Raw genomic sequence first — 17934 nt, 5'->3', positions numbered from 1 at the left:
CCCTTCTAGCCCAATCCCGCCCCGCCAGCCATCTTCTAATTAATTTCCTTTCAATGTGTACGAATCCATGCACCAGATCACTACTTCCCTTATAATTCATAAGGTATTTATTTCTGTAAGCTATGTAGTGAGGTCTCTTCGTTTTCCCCCTGGTTTTTAGTAATTTGAGTTTCTCTTTTTTTCTTGCTTATCTACTGATAGATTGTCAATTTTTTTTATCATGTCAACCAAGTTTTGGTTTCCTTGATTTTTCTCTATTATTTTTCTATTCTATTTCATTTATTTCCATGCTAGCCTTCATTATTTTTTTCTTTCTGTTTGCTTTGAGTTTAGTTGGTTTTCTTTTTCTAGTTTTTTAAGGTGGAAAATTTAGTTATTGATGTGAGATATTTCCTCTTTTTAATATAGGCATTTACATCCATAAGTTTACCAATGAGCTCTGCTTTACCTGCATGCCATCAGTTTTGGTATGTTATGCTTTCATTTTCATTCATCTCTAATATTTCCTAATTCCCCTTGAGATATATTTTTTGACCCATCAGTTATTTAGGAGTACTTTGTTTCATTTCCACATACATGTGAATTTTCCAAATTTTCTTTTTTTACTGATACCTAATTTTATTCCATTGTGATTAGAAAATCCACTATGCATAATTTCAGGACTTTCAAATTTATTGAGGCTTGTTTTATGGTTTACCATGTAGTCTATCTTGAAAGATGTTCCATGTATGCTTGAGAAGAATGTGTTTTCTGTTACTGTTGGATAGTTCTGTAGTTGTCTGTTAGGCCTACTTGGTTTATACTGTTACTCAAATCTTCTCATTCCTTGTTGATATTTTCTTAGGGATTTTTTTTGCCCATTATTAAAAGTGCGGTATTGCCCTAACCAGTTTGGCTCAGTGGATAGAGTGTCAGCCTGCGGACTCAAGGGTCCCAGGTTCAATTCCGGTCAAGGGCATGTACCTTGGTTGCGGGCACATCCCCAGTAGAGAGTGTGCAGGAGGCAACTGATCGATGTTTTTCTCACATCGATGTTTCTAACTCTCTATCCCTCTCCCTTCCTCTCTGTAAAAAAAAAAAAAAAAAAAAAAAAAGTGGGGTATTGATGTCTCCTACACTGTAGAAATGTCTATTTCTGCCTTCAATTCTGTCTTCTTTCATTTCATGTACTTTGAAGCTCTATTGGTAGGTGCATATATGTTTTTAATTTTCATGTCTTCCTGTTAGATTAACCCTTTAACAGTATGAAATGTTAAATCTAATAAAATTTTTGTTTTCAAGTCTGATACTAGTATAGCCACTTCAGCTCTCTTGGTTACTCTTTGCATGGTATCTTTTTCCATTTCTTTTGCTATCAACTTTATCTGTGTCTTTGAATCAAAAGTGTGTCTGTGGGGGCCCTGGCTGGTTTTGCTCAGTGGATAGAGCGTTGGCCTGTGAACTGAAGGGTCCTGGGTTTTATTCCTGTCAAGGGCACATACCTACTAGTATATACCAGTAGGGGGTGTGCAGGAGGCAGCCGATCAATGATTCTCTCTCATCATTGATGTTTCTATCTCTCCTTCTCCCTTCCTCTCTGAAATCAATAAAAAATATATATTTTAAAAAAATAAAAGTGTGGTGGTGGTGGTGGTGATGGTTTGCTTGATTATTTGTTTATTTTCTAGTGAGTTGGCTGAGCTAATGTTGCAAACTCTGTTCCCCAGGCCCAGGGTGTGTGCCTCTGATCTCTATGCTCATTTTTTTTTTGAATTTTTTTTCTTTTAGTCTTGCTACCAAGGGTTCTCCATGGGTTGACGTAATCTACTTATTAATAAAAGTTTGTGCTTTATTTCCTTTAACCAGTTATATTTTTATTGTTTACTGTGGATGTAGCTTGGAGGCAGCTATTATGTTCCGAGTGCTTTTTTGCCCCATGTTCACCCAGAGATTAGTAGCTTGGAGGTTCGCTCTCTGATTGCTCCAAAGAAGGTATTACCTTGGGCTTGCACAGTCTTCCAGACTGCCATGGATGAGAGTTTTATAATATTTGTGTATACATTTCTTCTGTATGATAAGTACTTTTGAAGAAATGAATCATTTCTCACTCATCTCTATTCTCCTATATTATTTCTAAACCACAATTCCTTTAACTCTGGGATTCAGCCACATTGTACAACAGGCAACTCTTAAGATGCTTCATCCCCTCACACCTATGTGTCTTTCCTGATATAATTCCTCTTCTTCGTCAAATCTTACTTTCACTCAACTCAATATTACCTTCTTCTTCAAGTTTCTCCAGCCTGAAGTAATCATACCTTTCTTCTGTTCCAATGGCAATTTTGTAATTTTTATAATTTTTTACTTACAATTACTCATCTCCCTCTACAGATTATAATATTTAAAGCGTTTTCATCTTTTTATTGCCACATACTTTGTACCCAGAACATTATTATTGGATAATAACCGATAAATTAATCTTTTATTTTATAGCCGAGAGACACACAAGATCGCAGTATTTTATGTTGCTGAAGGACAAGAAGATAAACATTCCATTCTCACAAATACAGGAGGAAGTCAAGCATATGAAGATTTTGTAGCTGGTCTTGGTTGGGAGGTACTGTTGTTAAATTACTAGTATACCAAATATTTTATTTCTATTTGGAAGCAGTAGTGGGGTTTTGTCTAGCTTATTTTAGAAGCATTATATTAGGAGACTCAATAACTATACCGTGGGTTTATTATTGTTTCTATCCTATATCTCATCTGCAAAGACAGCAGCAGTTGAGACTTTGAACAGAAATTGTTGACTACTTTATGAGACAGTATATTGTCAGAGAGTATGAAACGCATAGGTTTAGAGATCTGGATTTTCTTCACAGCTACGAATACTAGACTATTATAGTCTTCAAACCAAGATATAAATATCCTTGGAACTATACCAAGGCTCTCTAGGGGGCACATCAGCATGTTTAGTTTTAAGGAGATTAGTTTTCAGATAGATTCTCAACTTTACTAAAGTTAATGCCTGAGAACCCTTTTGCAGTCTCTTTCCTCTCCTTTTCTATCCTTTGTTTTGGTAAAAGAAAGGCTTACCACTCACCCACCGAGTCCTGCATTGCCCCAGAAGGTTTAGAACCAAAAAAAGACAGTTCATTCAAGAGATCATGTTCCCAAGAGAGTGTGTTTCTAAAAGCAAAGCAAGAAATATGGAAAGCTACTGCACTTTAGGTCATTCTGGCTACCAACTCACATCAAATTTCCTATGTCAAATCTATCTTAGAATTGTAAAACAGCAGTGAGATATTTACCACAGAAACTTATATTAATATGTTTACTTTAATTGAAAAATGAAGTGTCAGACATGTTCTGACAAGAAAGTGAATTTGATGTGGCTGATTGATATGTCATTAAGTTAGTAGCAGACATTTTATAAGTATTCAGCAAACTCTATTGCTCTAAGATTTTGATGAAAATATGTTTAAAGCATATATATGTAACATACAGTATACTAGAAATTATCTCTTGCATCATTAAACATGATGAAAATTTTCATTGTAGTTGTCAATTTAATATATAGTTTCTCAAAATTCTTGTAAAGAATACATAAGCAAAATTGTTGAAGGCCACTGCATTAGACTGTAAGCTACTAGAAGGCAGACATTTTTACCCCATTTTGTTTTCTTTTTAAATTCCAGTTCTTGCACAGTGTCCAATACATAAGCCTTTATCATTCAGTTTATATTTTATGGCTGATCTAACCTGCTATTTCACCCTAAGTTATTTGAGCTCTCTGGGTTTGTTTGCTTATTTGTCAAAGGTAATATACTTTTTTTACCCAACAGATGTGATGTGAAGTCCAACTGAGATTATGTATGTGGAAAGTATAAAGAAACATTGTAAATAGATTTACAGTTTAAAAAATACAAAGCAGAAAAGTATTGGTAATAAGTATTAGTAAAAGAAAAAGGAACAAATTAGTACACAGCAATGTACCACAACATTGTGGTACTTGCATCAAAGATAGACATATCTATCAATTAAATACAATTGAGGTTCCAGAAGTAAACCCATATATCCATGGTCAACTGATTTTCAACAAGAGTGCCAAGACCATCTAGTGGAGAAAGAATACTCTTTTTAATGAATAATGCTGGAACACCTGGAAAGCCACATGCAAAAGAATGAAGTTGGATTCTTACCTCTTACACTGTATATAAAATTTAACTCAAATGGATCAAAGACCTGAATGTAAGAGCTAAAACTCTTAGAAGACTGGTTTCAGTTGTTGAATCTAAGTGGTAGATGTAGGAGTGTTCTTTCAACCTTGCTGTATGTTTGAAAAATCTAACAATAAAAAAGAGGAAAAAAAAAACTCTTAGGCCCGGCCAGTGTAGCTCAGTGGTTGAGTTTCAACCTATGAACCAGGAAGTCAGTTTGATTCCCAGTTGAGCAAATGTCCGGATTCTGGGCTCAATCCCCAGTAGGGGGCTTGCAGGAGGCATTCAATCAATTATTCTCTCTCATCATTGCTGTTTCTATCTCTCTCTCCCTCTCCCTTTTTCTCTGAAATAAAAAAAAAAATGTATTTAAAAAAAAAAAAAAACTCTTTGAAGACAAAAATGGGTCAATCTTCATGACCTTGGATTTGGCAAGGGATTCTTTTTTTTTTTCATCTGTATTGAAGTATAATTTATAAATAACGGGAATTTTTAGATATGACACTAAAAACATGAACAGCAAAGGGAAAACAATAAATTGGAGTTCATTAAAATTTAAACTTTTGTGCTTCAAAGAGCATTATCAACAAAGTGAAAAGACAACCCACAGAATTGGCAAATATAATAGCAAATCACTTTTAAAATTTGCAAAGAACTTACATAAATTAATAATTAGAAGACAACCCAGTTTAAAAATGGCCAAAGGACATTTTTCCTAAGAAGATAAACAACCAGTAAGCACATGAAAAAAATGCCTGTTATCATTATCAGAGAAATGCAAATCAAAACCACAGAGATACCACTACTAGGATGACTAGAATCAAATAGTTATAGCAGTAATAATAACTGTAGGCTAGGATTTGGAGCAATCTGAACCCTAAACAAAATATGGTATATCCATATGAAAATATTATTCAGCCATGAAAAGGAACGAAGTACTGACATCTGAAAATATTCAGGCTTCAATCAGAAATTGTACAAAGAACCAGGAAAGTCTCAAACTGAATGAAAAGACAATAGATGCCAAAACCAAGAGGACAAAGATTTTGGTTGGTTGGTTGGTTGTTTAATCTTCACCAAGGATATTTCTCCCATTGCTTTTCAGAGAGTAGAAGTAAGGGAGGGACTGAGGGAGGGAGAGAGAGAGACAGACAGATATCTACTGGTTGCCTCCCATACATGCTCCAATCGGGCAGCGAGTGAACCCATCACCGAGGTGTACATGTTCTTGATCAGGAATAGAACCAGCAACCCTTCGGTGCGCAGGTCAACCCTCTAACCACTGAGCACACCGGCCAGGGAAAAATGACAAAGATTTTAAAGTGACATAATGGAAATGCTTCAACAAGCAATTGGGAACACAGTTGAAACAAATGAAAAAAATATAAAGTCTTTCAATGTGCACAAATCCGTGCACTGGGGCACTAGTATGTACATAACTATAATAAGCTATCCTAGATAATAAAACCTTAATATGCAAATCGACCGAACGGCAGAACGACCAGTCGCTATGATGTACACTGACCACCAGGGGGCAGATGGTCAATGCAGGAGCTGCCCCCTGGTGGTCAGTGCGCTCCCACGGGGAACACCGCTCAGCCAAAAGCCGGGCTCATGGTTGGCAAGCGCAACGGCAGTGGCGGGAACCTCTCCAGCCTCGGCGGCAGCACTAAGGACCCCTCAGGGGATGGCCTGGACTGTGAGAGGGCACAGCCCCTCCCCCCCCCCCCCTGCACAAATGTCAAGCACCAGGCCTCTAGTGTACATATAATACCAAGAGCAACCACTAAAAAACATACCAAGAAATACACTTTAAAAATACACTCAAAAATGATAGATAAGCCCTGACCAAGTGTCTCAGTTGTTTGGAGTGTCATCCCATGCACCAAAACGCTGTAGGTTCAATCCTGGGTAGAGGCATGTACGGGAGGCAACCCATTGATGTTTCTCTCTCTCATCAATGTTTCTCTCTCTCTCTCTCTCTCTCTCTCTCTCTCTCTCTCTCTCTCTCTCTCTCCCCCCCCTCCCCCCCCCCCTTCCTCTCCCTTCCTCCCTCTAAGTATATCCTGGGGTGAGGATTTAAAAACAAAAGAAATAAAAATGAAATTCTAGATAATTTTAACCCATAGGAGGCAGGAAAAATAAAAGAGAAACAATAAAACAGAAGACAAAAAATTAAATTACAGGCTTCAGCCCTAACATATCAGTCATTATATAAGTATGCTAAATATGTCTAAATATACCACTTAAAAATTGGCAGACTGGATTGAAAAATCCACATACGCACTAGGAAAAGGAGTATTTCCTAAAATAAAACTAAGGTATAATCCTTACCTAACCTTTGTCCCTCTCAGAAATATGATGGGAATTACCTGCCCTAAGCCTTCCTTCATTAGAGATATTACTGTACTCTGGAATTTGAGCAGAAGCTTAAATCTCCAGGCTTTTTAAAGCACAAAATATAAATACAAGCTGGGAAAGTAAACCGAATTTTTCTTACTGTTCCTCACCAACATCCCTCTTCATCTGCAACTCCCCAGAGTGATGAGCACAGATTAGTGGAGGCAGCACAGGTGAGCACTCAGCTGCCTCTCAATTCATTCTTCCTCCCCCTCCTCCTCCTTCTCTCCTCTTTTCCTTCTCTCCTCCTTCACTGTTCCTCCTCCTCCTCCCCCAAAGGCTGAAGGCAGGGCCCTTCCAGTCCTCATAACCTGCCCTTTCTGCAGTCCCGGGGATGGAGGCATTGAGCCCCACAATGGGGTGATGCACAGTGCTCATTTTCACTGCCTGGCTTTACTTAGAGGAAATGCAGTTGTCCTCCTCTGTAGAGGTCTGAGAACGTTGACTACAGAGAAATCTTGCATGCTTTTACTTGGTCAAGTATTTCTCACAAATTTTGTTACCAGAATACCATTCTAATATCTTAACTTGCAGTTGTGTGAAAAACTGTTTTGTAATAAAGTCTGTGTTTGTATTTTGAAGAAGAAAAAAGGAAGAAGAAACTCACTTAATATATAAAAATATAGGCTGCTAGAAAGTAAAAGGATGGAAAGTTATATCATGCAAATATTAATCAAAGAAAAATCAGAATGACTACAATTAATAGTGGGCTTCAGAAACTTACCATAGACAGGGAGAACATTATCTATAATAATAAAAGCATAATATGCTAATTAGACAGGATAGCCAACCGATCTTCCAGATGAAGCCAGGGCTGTGAGGGCTGAGGCAGCTGCTGCGGCTGCAAGGGCCAAGCCCCTTGCACGAATTTCGTGCATCGGGCCTCTAGTGCAGTGTTCGGCAAACTGCAGCTCGGCAAACCGCGGCTCGTGAGCCACATGCGGCTCCTTGGCCCCTTGAGTGTGGCTCTTCCACAAAATACCGACTTCTGCGCATGGGCCACGAAGTTTCAATCGCACTGTACATGCACGCCCCCACGTGGTATTTTGTGGAAGAGCCATATTCAAGGGGCCAAAGAGCCGCATGTGGCTCACGAGCTGCGGTTTGCCGACCACGGCTCTAGTGTAATGATAAAAGGGTCACTCTACCAAGAAGACATAACAGTCCTGTATGTGCAGTGAACAGCAGAACTGCAAAATATGTGAAGCAAAACTGACAAAACTGAAAGAAGAAATGAACAAATCCACAATTATAGATGGAAACTTCACCACTCTTTCAACAACTAAAAGAAGAACCAGACAGAAAATCAGCAAGTATGTGGAAGAACTCAACACCATCATCAGGAGGGATTAATTGCATTTATACAGCACTCTGCCTGACAACAACAGAATATATATTCTTTTTAAGTTCCCAAAATAGATCATATGTTGAACCATAAAACAAACTTCAAATTTAAAAGCATTGAAATCATATAATGGGATCAAATTGGAAATCATTAACTGAAAAATCTGCAAACACTTGTGAGGGTTGCATACTCTATAATTTCATTTATATAACATTCTTGAAATGACAGTTTTGATAGTGAAGAACAGATTAGTTATTGCCAGGGATTAAGGAGGCAGTGGGGTGGGAGTGAATCATATAACAGGGCAACATGATGGCTCCTCTCATGATGAAAATATTGTCTTTTAACTTTATCAATGTCAGCATCCTGGTTGTAATACAGTTTTTCACTGGAGGAATCTGGGTAAAAGGTACATGGGATTTCTTTTATTATTTCTTAAAACTTCATGTGAATTTTCAATGATCTCCAGATAAAAAGGTTATTTTAAAAGAATAGAGATCAGCAAGTGTTACCGAAGTGTTTACAGCAAGGGAACATTAAACTGAGACTTTCTCCTTTACATAATCAGATAATTGACTTGAAAATAACTTTGTCACTAAAAAAAAACAAAAACAAAACTACACTAAGATATTATTTTCACCTATCAGATTAGCAAAGATCATAAAGTTTGATAATTTGAAATGGTGTGAGGGAAACAGGTACTCTCATACACTATTGGTGCCATGTATGAAAAGCGATTTGGCTAGTGGGTTTCAAAATTAAAAGTGCACATGCCCTTTGACTTACAGTTCCATTTTGGAGTATTTGTCCTACAGATCTACTTTCACAAATGCAACATGATGTGTTCAGTGTTATTCACTGCAGCATTGACTATAATGGCAAAAGATTGGAAACAACTTAGAAATCCTTCAAGTAGGGGACTAGTTAAATTATTGTTCATCAAGAAAATGAACTGTGAAGCCATGAAAACAAAAAAATGAGGAAGGCCCTAACCGGTTTGGCTCAGTGGATAGAGTGTCGGCCTGCGGACTGAAAGGTCCCGGGTTCGATTCTGGTCAAGGGCATGTACCTTGGTTGTGGGCATATCCCCAGTGGGAGATGTGCAGGAGGCAGCTGATCGATGTTTCTCTCTCATCGATGTTTCTAACTCTCTATCTCTCTCCCTTCCTCTCTGTAAAAAATCAATAAAATATATTTTTTAAAAAAAATGAGGAAGCTCTTTACTTACTAATGAATATTTTTCAAGACATTTTAAGTGCAAGAAAAACAAAGTGCAGAACATTGTATATGCGTGCTATGTGTATGTATATACACACATACATAAAAGAATTTACTTGTATATACAGAGAACATTTTTGGAAGGATACGTAAGAAATTGCTTTCTGGGAGAGCTGAGTAGCCAGAGATGAGATATGGAAGGTATATCTTTTGAATTGTTAATTATATGAATGTATTACTGAATCAATCTCATATAGTAATGGTATAAAAATTAGTGGAATGTCCACCCATTAGTAGCTGATACTGATGGTTAAAAGACATATCTCTTCACAAAGTACAGAGATTTTTTTTTTTATGATTCTTCACTTTATCAGATACCAGATTTATTATTAAAAACATGTATAAGTGGTTTCTCTGAATGGAGAAATTTAAGCAGTGTTTAAAATTTTTTTCACCATTATTTCTTTAATTTTCTATAATGAACTTAAGTTGCTGACTTCCATGCATTCACACAGATCCAGGGAATATAATTCAATGTAATGGCCCTGATATTAGCCTTTATTGTATCTAGAATCAGAAAAAAAGATATTTAAAAATCTTTGCACAGATTGATTAAGCATTTGAAGTATGCTTAAGTTCTGCATTTTGATAATCTTATTTGGGGCTAATGATACGTACTAATAATTAGGAAGGCAGTTTTGAGGAGTAAATATGATACACCTAATTAATAATTTTATCAAAGTGGCATTACTGTTTTAACTTTTCCCTAAGTCATTTCCAGTCTTGATTTTTGCTACTTGATTTTTACTCTGTTTCCTTGGTGTCCCCCACAGCCTTTACAATTTACCATTAACACCTAGTAGCCTAACTAAAGATTCATAGTACACAGCAGTTCATTTCTTTTCTAATTAACTCCTATTAATTAGGGATCTTCAAATACTTAAGAAAAAATACTAAAGTGAATAGAGCGGCTCTAACTGGTAATTCTGGGTCAAGCATTGATTGATCCCTGTGTTCCCCTTGTTTTTACAAAGTGAAAAGTTTGCTCTTTTTCAACTGAGTTTTTTTTAATTTTGTTTAGTTGATTAATATTGTGCCTCTTCATTGCTTCTAGGTAAATCTTACAAACCATTGTGGTTTCATGGGAGGACTACAAAAAAACAAAAGCACTGGATTGACCACACCATATTTTGCTACCTCTACAATGGAAGTAATTTTTCATGTCTCAACAAGAATGCCTTCTGAGTCTGATGACTCTTTGACCAAAAAAGTAAGTGTTAAAATCCTGGTATTTACAAAAATTAATATATAAAATATGTAAGTACTAGTAATCTAGTTGATCAAACACTAATTCTGAGTACTCACCCAATACTGTCTTCAGAAACAGTATTGTTATAGAACAAACTCTATTTTCTTTAATGATACGATTGATAGTCTTAACTGAAGATTTGCCTTCAAGAAAATGGAGACCTGACAAATTGAAAAACTTGTGTATACAAAGTTGTGAAATTATATTTCAAGTCCCTTTGTACGGATAGATATATTTATATTGATTAAAGGAGGGGGAAAAAGTAAATTATTACAAAAGCACTTAAAATATAACATTCTTTATTATAAATTTTAATTAAAACTAAAATAGCAGATAAAATAAGCCTTAATTAATTTAAATAAATTTTATGAGAGAGATAGTGGAGTAATTTTGATTGCCCACACCTTTTAAAACTTATGACACCATTTTACTGTAGCTGGCACCGTTATTCAAAAATCATTTTAATGACCACAAGGATACCTCAGAGAACAGTTGTGTGTATATGGTTTTGTTAGGAAGAAATACTTTAAAATTAAAATCTTGTCCAACATTTCTTCTCTTTGCCTTCTCCACTTCCTCCATCTTTTCTTCCTCCTCCATTTATTCAAAACTGCTGCATGTAACCAACTTAATATCATAGGTCATTTTACTTGATATTTTGTTGCTTGATATCAAAGCTCTGTATACTTCATTAATAAGCTATGAAAACAGTGCTCTTATCACACTATTAAAAAGGAACTTCAGAACTCAAGTATTTTATAAGATTGATTTAATATCCTTGATGCATTTTGTTTATATTTTAGAATATTGTTGGAAAATGCTTACTAAATGAGTAATGGTTAGTAAAAGTAATATAAGGATGCTAATTAGATTGAAATGAGTAATAAAGATGAAGATAATTGATAAATGTAGGAAAGCATGTTCAATAGAGGTTTGCTATAGAATTTCTTGGCATGTAGTTTTTAGAAGTATAAAAAGAGCCATGATGGACACAGACAATATAGTGTGGTAGGTTTAGGAGGAGGTGTGTAAGTATGAGTATAATACAAAAAGATAAATAATTTTAATAATTAAGAACTTGGCAGTGACTCATATTTATCATCATCATCATTTTTTGGCTCCATGGATACAACTTTATACCCCAGAACAGTCTAAAATTAATAGTACCTTAGATTGCAAGCAGAAGAGCAGAATAAAGTATATCATTTTTTGTTAAAATACTTTTTAAAAATTATGTCAGGATATTTTTACTTCACTATATTAAATCTGATCATTATATGGTACTTAAACTTCGTACCTGTGACCTTTGTAGAAATGTCAAGTAAGATTTATTATTTCATTCAAAACATTCACAATGGTTTGTCTCTATATAAGAAGAATCTGAAATGGATGTTTAACAATCAGGTATCACAACAAAATTAATTTTGGAAATGATAACACCATTTAAGAATTGTTAAACAGTTGAGTTCTATTTGAAATTATACTTTTAAAAGGTGAAAATTTTAAATATTGGAATTTTGAGGGATTAAACCTTGAACACTAAGAGTTTCATATAAGTATAGGAAGGTGTTTTTTTAAAATATAAAATATATATGCAACATGAAATTTATCATTTTAACTACTTTAAATGTACAATCCATTGGCATAAAATTCATTTATTGTTATACACCCATCACTAGTATCCTTTTCCAGAACTTTTTTATTTTCATTTAGTTCAAAATATTTTTTATTTTCTCTTGAGAATCTTTGACCCATGTGTTATTTAGAAGTGTGTTATTTAATCTCTAAGTATTTTGAAATTTTAAATGTCACTGCTTTCACATATATAGTACCTACCATATAAAAGTAAAACCTGTCAACATAATATTTATTACTCTATATACTGAGTTTTCCTTTTTCCTGTTCTTTATTACTCGTGTCCTTAATCTGCTCTTCAGAGTGCTAGTATGTAAGATTTTTCTAAGTAACAGGCTTATATTTTAGCTCTATTATAGTATCAATTTCTTTTTAATAAAAGGTTAAATGTTTAAATTTAATCATAGAAACCAGTTGTCTTATACCAGTTCCCCTTAATAAAAAATCACTTTCTGTATTGGCATTTTTTCTCCTGAATTTAATAAATTCCACATTAGAGGTAATAAGTTGAGGCCTAGAACATGTGTCCTATTACAAATGAACAATTGGATATCATTAGGTTGTCCCCCTTTCCTTTGTACATATATCTTTAGTGTGTTAATCCATTCAGTAGACACATTAATGAGCACTGGTTGAAGTGTAATATTGGAGGATGTAAGGCTCGTTGACCTCAGCATGGAGTTTAATACCTCTAATTAAATTAGATAGTCGACAGTCAGTATAAAGAAATAGCCATGCCTCTGGCAAGCTAGAATTATTTATGACTCTGGTTCTTTGTTTTAAACTTGAAAGGAGAAACTCATTTATATCTAGTTTACAGAAACTAATTTGAGTTCTCACTTTTTATTTAAAATATGTGGTGATTTTGTACATTATTTTTAAGCATTTTATTTTCTCAGAATAAGAGGTAAATATCTTTGAACATATTTAAATATATCCTTTTATTTCTTGTGATGAGGAGCTTTTTCAAGGCTCAAGACAGTAGGAACAGAATTTTTACAATATAGACTATACTTCTTTTTTTTTAGACTATACTTCTTTAACAAATTAACCAAACATTCAACCTAACAAAGTAGTATCTCTCAGAAATATTATTCCACCATATCAAAAATCCTGATATAACCCTAGTTCAAATCATCTGTTCTATAAATTATCTCTACCTGAGAAAGATTGATGGAAAATTGTTAAAAATAATTTCCACTTAACTGAGTTTATTCACCCCTAAAAAAATCAAAAGTGCTGCAAGCATTGGTATAAAGTGTTCACAGGAGCTTGTCTCATTTCCTCTGTCTCCTTGTTCTAGCCACTTGCTGATACTCTGCTTCATAGGTAGCTGAATCATCCTTTTACGAGTTTGATAAAGATCAAGTTCAGATAATTATAACATATTTAGTTGGACTCTCTAGTCTATCTTTCATTTCCTGGATCCCCCCTCCCCAAAAGAGGGGAAAGAAGCCTTTTATTGATGTCAGTTTCTTCTGAAATACTGTTAGTGTAATGGACAGCAATTCATTTTCTTTTTAAAAATTTGGTCACAATAGTTTAGCAAATGAGTGAGCTTTTATAGACCCGTTTGGTCTGATTTTAATATTTCCTATTTTTATGTTATTTGGGAATAAAATTGCAATATACTTTCCAAAGAACTATATGCTAAATATAGTCTAGAGAATTAGCTCAAAAAAATTTAAGGAATAACAAATTTTTAATTATTTTAGTAAAAGTGTAGTAATATAATAGCTAATAAATGTTATGGAATTATATCCATGGTTTCAGTCCCAAAATATAACAACCTTACATAAAATAATTCTATTTTAATGTCATAGACTCTATCCTTAACCTCAATTTCTATAAATATACTCCTAATGACAAGAATAGATAGAGAAACCAGAAAATACACATGCTCCAGAGTAAATTTCACTACTGGAAATGATATAATTTGTGTGATATAGAAATGGTTTCTCATTGCATGTAGAATAAAATTTGAATTCCCCACTATGGCCTTTAATGCCCTACGTGACTTGGCCACCTTCCTGCCTACCCCTCTGTTCTTATCTTCTTTTGCTTTCTTTTCCCTTTACCACATGTGGCCTTACTGGCTGTCATTCTAATCTGCCAGCATGTCAAGTTTGTTCTTATCTCAGGAGTTATGCACTTACTATTCTTTCTATTTGAAATGCTCTTTCTCCACATCATCAGGCTTTCTCATTTTCATTGTCCTATTCTCAGACTCATATAGACAGTTCCTCAGAGAATCCTTTCCAGATCATCCTAGCAAAGTCGCCCCCTCTACCCAGTAACTCCATCACATACCCAATTTTATTTTGTTTATAGCATTTATCACCTTCAAAGTGGCATATTAAAATAAATGCCATAATTGCAGATAATTGTTTTTATGCTTACACTATGTAATGGCAGGGAAAAAATTAACTAGGACTGTGGTATTATCCTTTTAATTATTAATTGAGTTATTTATTGTCTACTCTACTAAGGTATCATGTACTAGATAGATGCTGTGCCTATTGCATCAAGAAGCTCTTTTTTTTTAAATATATATATATATTTATTTCAGAGAGGAAGGGAGAGGGAGAAAGAGATAGAAAGATCAATGATGAGACAACATCATTGATCGGCTGCCTCCTGCACACCCCCTACTGGGGATCAAGTCTGCAACCCGGGTATGAGCCCTTGACTGGACTTGAACTCAGGACCCTTTAGTCTGCAGGCTGATGCTTTATCCACTGAGCCAAACCAGCTAGAGCAAGATGCAATGAATGATCCACACAGGAAGTGAATGTATGAAAACGTATGTGGCTATAAGAATGTGTATGAACGTATGCTTTTCACTGATTGAGGAATATATGATTTTGTATGTTTTGCTACATACGAGTGTCTGGAAGATTAGGGAAATCATGAGGGTGTGGGGCAGTATTACTCATTTTCAATTTCTGCATGTATACCCACTATCTGCTGAAGTAACTACCTAACCTAATTACCTTCTTTGCATTCTTCAAGTTGCCATTATAGCTTAGTTTTCTTTGATACTTGCATTTGGGGGAGTATATTTAGAGCATTGTCTATATTGTTAATTATTAATTTACTAGAGGCCTGGTGCACAAAATTCGTGCACGGGGGTGGGGGGGATGTCCCTCAGCCTGGCATGCACCCTCTCCCATCTGGGACCCCTCAATCGGGCCTAAACCAGCAGTCAGACATCCCTCTCACAATCCAGGACCACTGGCTCCTAACTGCTCGACTGCCTGCCTGATTGCCCCTAACCACTTCTACCTGCCAGCCTGATCATCCCCTAACGGCTCCCCTGCCAGCCTAATTGACGCCTAACTGCTCCCCTGCTGGCCTGATCACCCCCAACTGCCCTCCCCTGCCAGCCTGATCTCACCCCAAACTGCCCTCCCCTGCCAGCCTGAAGGCCCCAACTGCCCTCCCCTGCCAGCCTGGTTGCCCACAACTGCCCTCCCCTGCTGGCCTGATTGCCCCCAACTGCCCTCACCTGCTAGCCCGGTCACCCACAACTGCCCTCCCCTGCTGGCCTGGTCGCCCCGAACTGGCCTCCCCTGCAGGCCTGGTCACCCCCAGCTGCCCTCCCCTGCAGGCCCGTTCACCCCCAACTGCCCTCCCCCGCAGGCCTGATTTCCCCCAACTGCCCTCCCCTGCCGGTTATCTTGTGACCATCTTGTGACAACGTGGGGGCGGTTATCTTGTGATGACGTGAGGGCGTCATGCAAGGGTGCAAGGGCCACCTAGGCTTTTATTAGTATAGACTAGAGGCCCGGTACACAAAAATTTGTGCACTCGGGGGCAGGGGGTCATCCGGCCTGTACCCTCTTGCAGTCTGGGACCCCTAGGGGGATGACCACCTGCTGGCTTAGGCCTGCTCCCCGGGGGGATTGGGCCTAAGCTGGCAATCAGATATCCCTCTGGCAGCCCGGGAACCCTCGGGGGATGTCCACTTGCCAGCGGGGAGCAGGCCTAAGCTGCATTCTGACATCCTTAGTGCTGCTGAGGAGGCAGGAGAGGCTCCCACCACCACTGCTGTACTGGCAGCTGTCAGCCTGGCTTGTGGCTGAGCAGAGCTCCCCCTGTGGGAGCGCACTGACCACTAGAGGGCAGCTCCTGCATTGAGCGTCTGCCCCCTGGTGGTCAATGTGTGTCACCAGTCATTCCCAGTTGTTCTGCTGTTAGGGTCAATTTGCATATTACCCTTTTATTATATAGGACTAGGGGCCCAGTGCACGAAATTTGTGCACGGGGGAGGGGGTTGCCCAGTTCCTTCAGCCCAGCCTGCCCCCTCTCACATACTGGGAGCCCTCAGGGGATGTCCTAGTAATGGCTTAGGCCTGCTCCCTGCTCCCCTTGGGGATAGGGCCTAAGGCGCAGTCTGGCCTCCCTTTGTGGGAGGTGACCAGGCTGACAGGGGAAGGCACCAGCCCCATCTCTCCGCTGCTGCAGCCACTGCCAGTCACCGCAGCCACCAAGGTGTTTTCATCAACACAGACTCCAGTCCCTTCACCATGAAAAAATGACAACTTTCTTTAGGCATTTTCAAGATGTGTCTTTCGTATAATAATAATTTATTTATTTATTTATTTTTATCCTCACCTGAGGATTTGTTTCCATTGATTTTTAGAGAATGTGGAAGAGAAAGGGAAAGACAGAGATAAACATCAAAGTGAGAGGAACACTTTGATTGGTTGCCTCCTGCATGAGCCCTGACCTGGGCCCCAGCCAGGGAGGAGCCTGCAACCTAGGTACATGCCCTTGGTCAGAATTGAACTCAGACCCTGCCATCGGCAGGCCAAGCCATTATCCACTGAGCCAAACTGGCTAGGGCAGGATATGACATTTCTTAGCCCTCCAGCAGCGGACTTTCGTTTTTTTTTGCCAGAAGTGTGGTGAAAAACCCTAGATCACCTTTTTGGATTCTTATTACCCAAATTACTAAGAATATTATCAGTGGCATACAGGGAGCTTAACCAATGAGTGGTAAGAAAAGGTGTTTCCTCTGTAGTTCACACCAATCGCTGGCTTGCCCCCGCCCCAGGCGTGACGCCTCTGGCTCAGGCTTCAGGCCTGGGCAGGGGATCCCCATCTCCCCCTGATCACCAGCTCCACCCTCGCCCAGACCTGATGCCTCAGCCAGAGGCATTGACCCCCATCACCCTCCAATTGCCAGATCGGCCCCTTGCCCAGGCCTGGGCAGGGGACCCCCAGACCCCTCCCATTGCAGGCTCCGCTCCCCGCCCAGGCCTGACGCCTCGGCCAGAGGCGTCAACCTCCATCACCCTCCAATCGCCAGATCGGCCCCTTGCCCAGGCCTGACGCCCATCTCCCCCAGATCACCGGCTTCTGGGCAACTTCTTGGGCTTCTGGGGCCAGCCTGCGGCCCGGGATGGCAGCAGCGCACGCTGGCGGCTGCGCTGTCCCGCCCTGCCTGCAGTGTGCAAATTAGCTGCCATCTTTGTTGGTGGTTAATTTGCATATTGTGCTGATTAGCCCATGGGAGGTGTGGCGAAGGTATGGTCAATTACCATGTTTGTCTATTATTAGATAGGATAGAGGCCTGGTGCATGGGTGGGGGCCAGCTGGTTTGCCCTGAAGTGTTTCCCGGATTAGGGTGGGGGTCCCGCTGGGGTGCCTGGCCAGCCTGGGTGAGGGACTGATGGCTGTTTGTAGCTGGTCACACCTCCTTCAGGGTGGGGTCCCCACTGGGGTGCCTGGCCAGTCTGGGTGAGGGGCTGAGGGTTGTTTTCAGGCTGGCCAAGTCCCCTGGCGACGGAAGCTCCCAGCCTCTCCTTTTTTTCTTTTTCTTT

At 38.5% G+C, this 17934-nt stretch overlaps 1 protein-coding gene across 2 annotated transcripts in view; it reads left to right on the top strand.

The window, feature by feature from the left end:
* Positions 1 to 17934, top strand: part of RALGAPA1 (Ral GTPase activating protein catalytic subunit alpha 1) — a 275949-nt gene that overhangs the window by 202937 nt on the left and 55078 nt on the right. For both annotated transcript variants that reach the window (XM_059710675.1, XM_059710684.1), the window contains 2 exons: positions 2473 to 2596; positions 10277 to 10432. In XM_059710675.1, the coding sequence (XP_059566658.1) occupies positions 2473 to 2596; positions 10277 to 10432 (280 nt within the window). The remainder of the gene's footprint in view (positions 1 to 2472; positions 2597 to 10276; positions 10433 to 17934) is intronic.

The sequence above is a fragment of the Myotis daubentonii genome, chromosome 1 (genome assembly GCF_963259705.1).
Source record: "Myotis daubentonii chromosome 1, mMyoDau2.1, whole genome shotgun sequence".
In the NCBI taxonomy this organism is placed as follows: domain Eukaryota; kingdom Metazoa; phylum Chordata; class Mammalia; order Chiroptera; family Vespertilionidae; genus Myotis; species Myotis daubentonii.
This window is presented reverse-complemented; position numbering and strand designations above follow the sequence as displayed.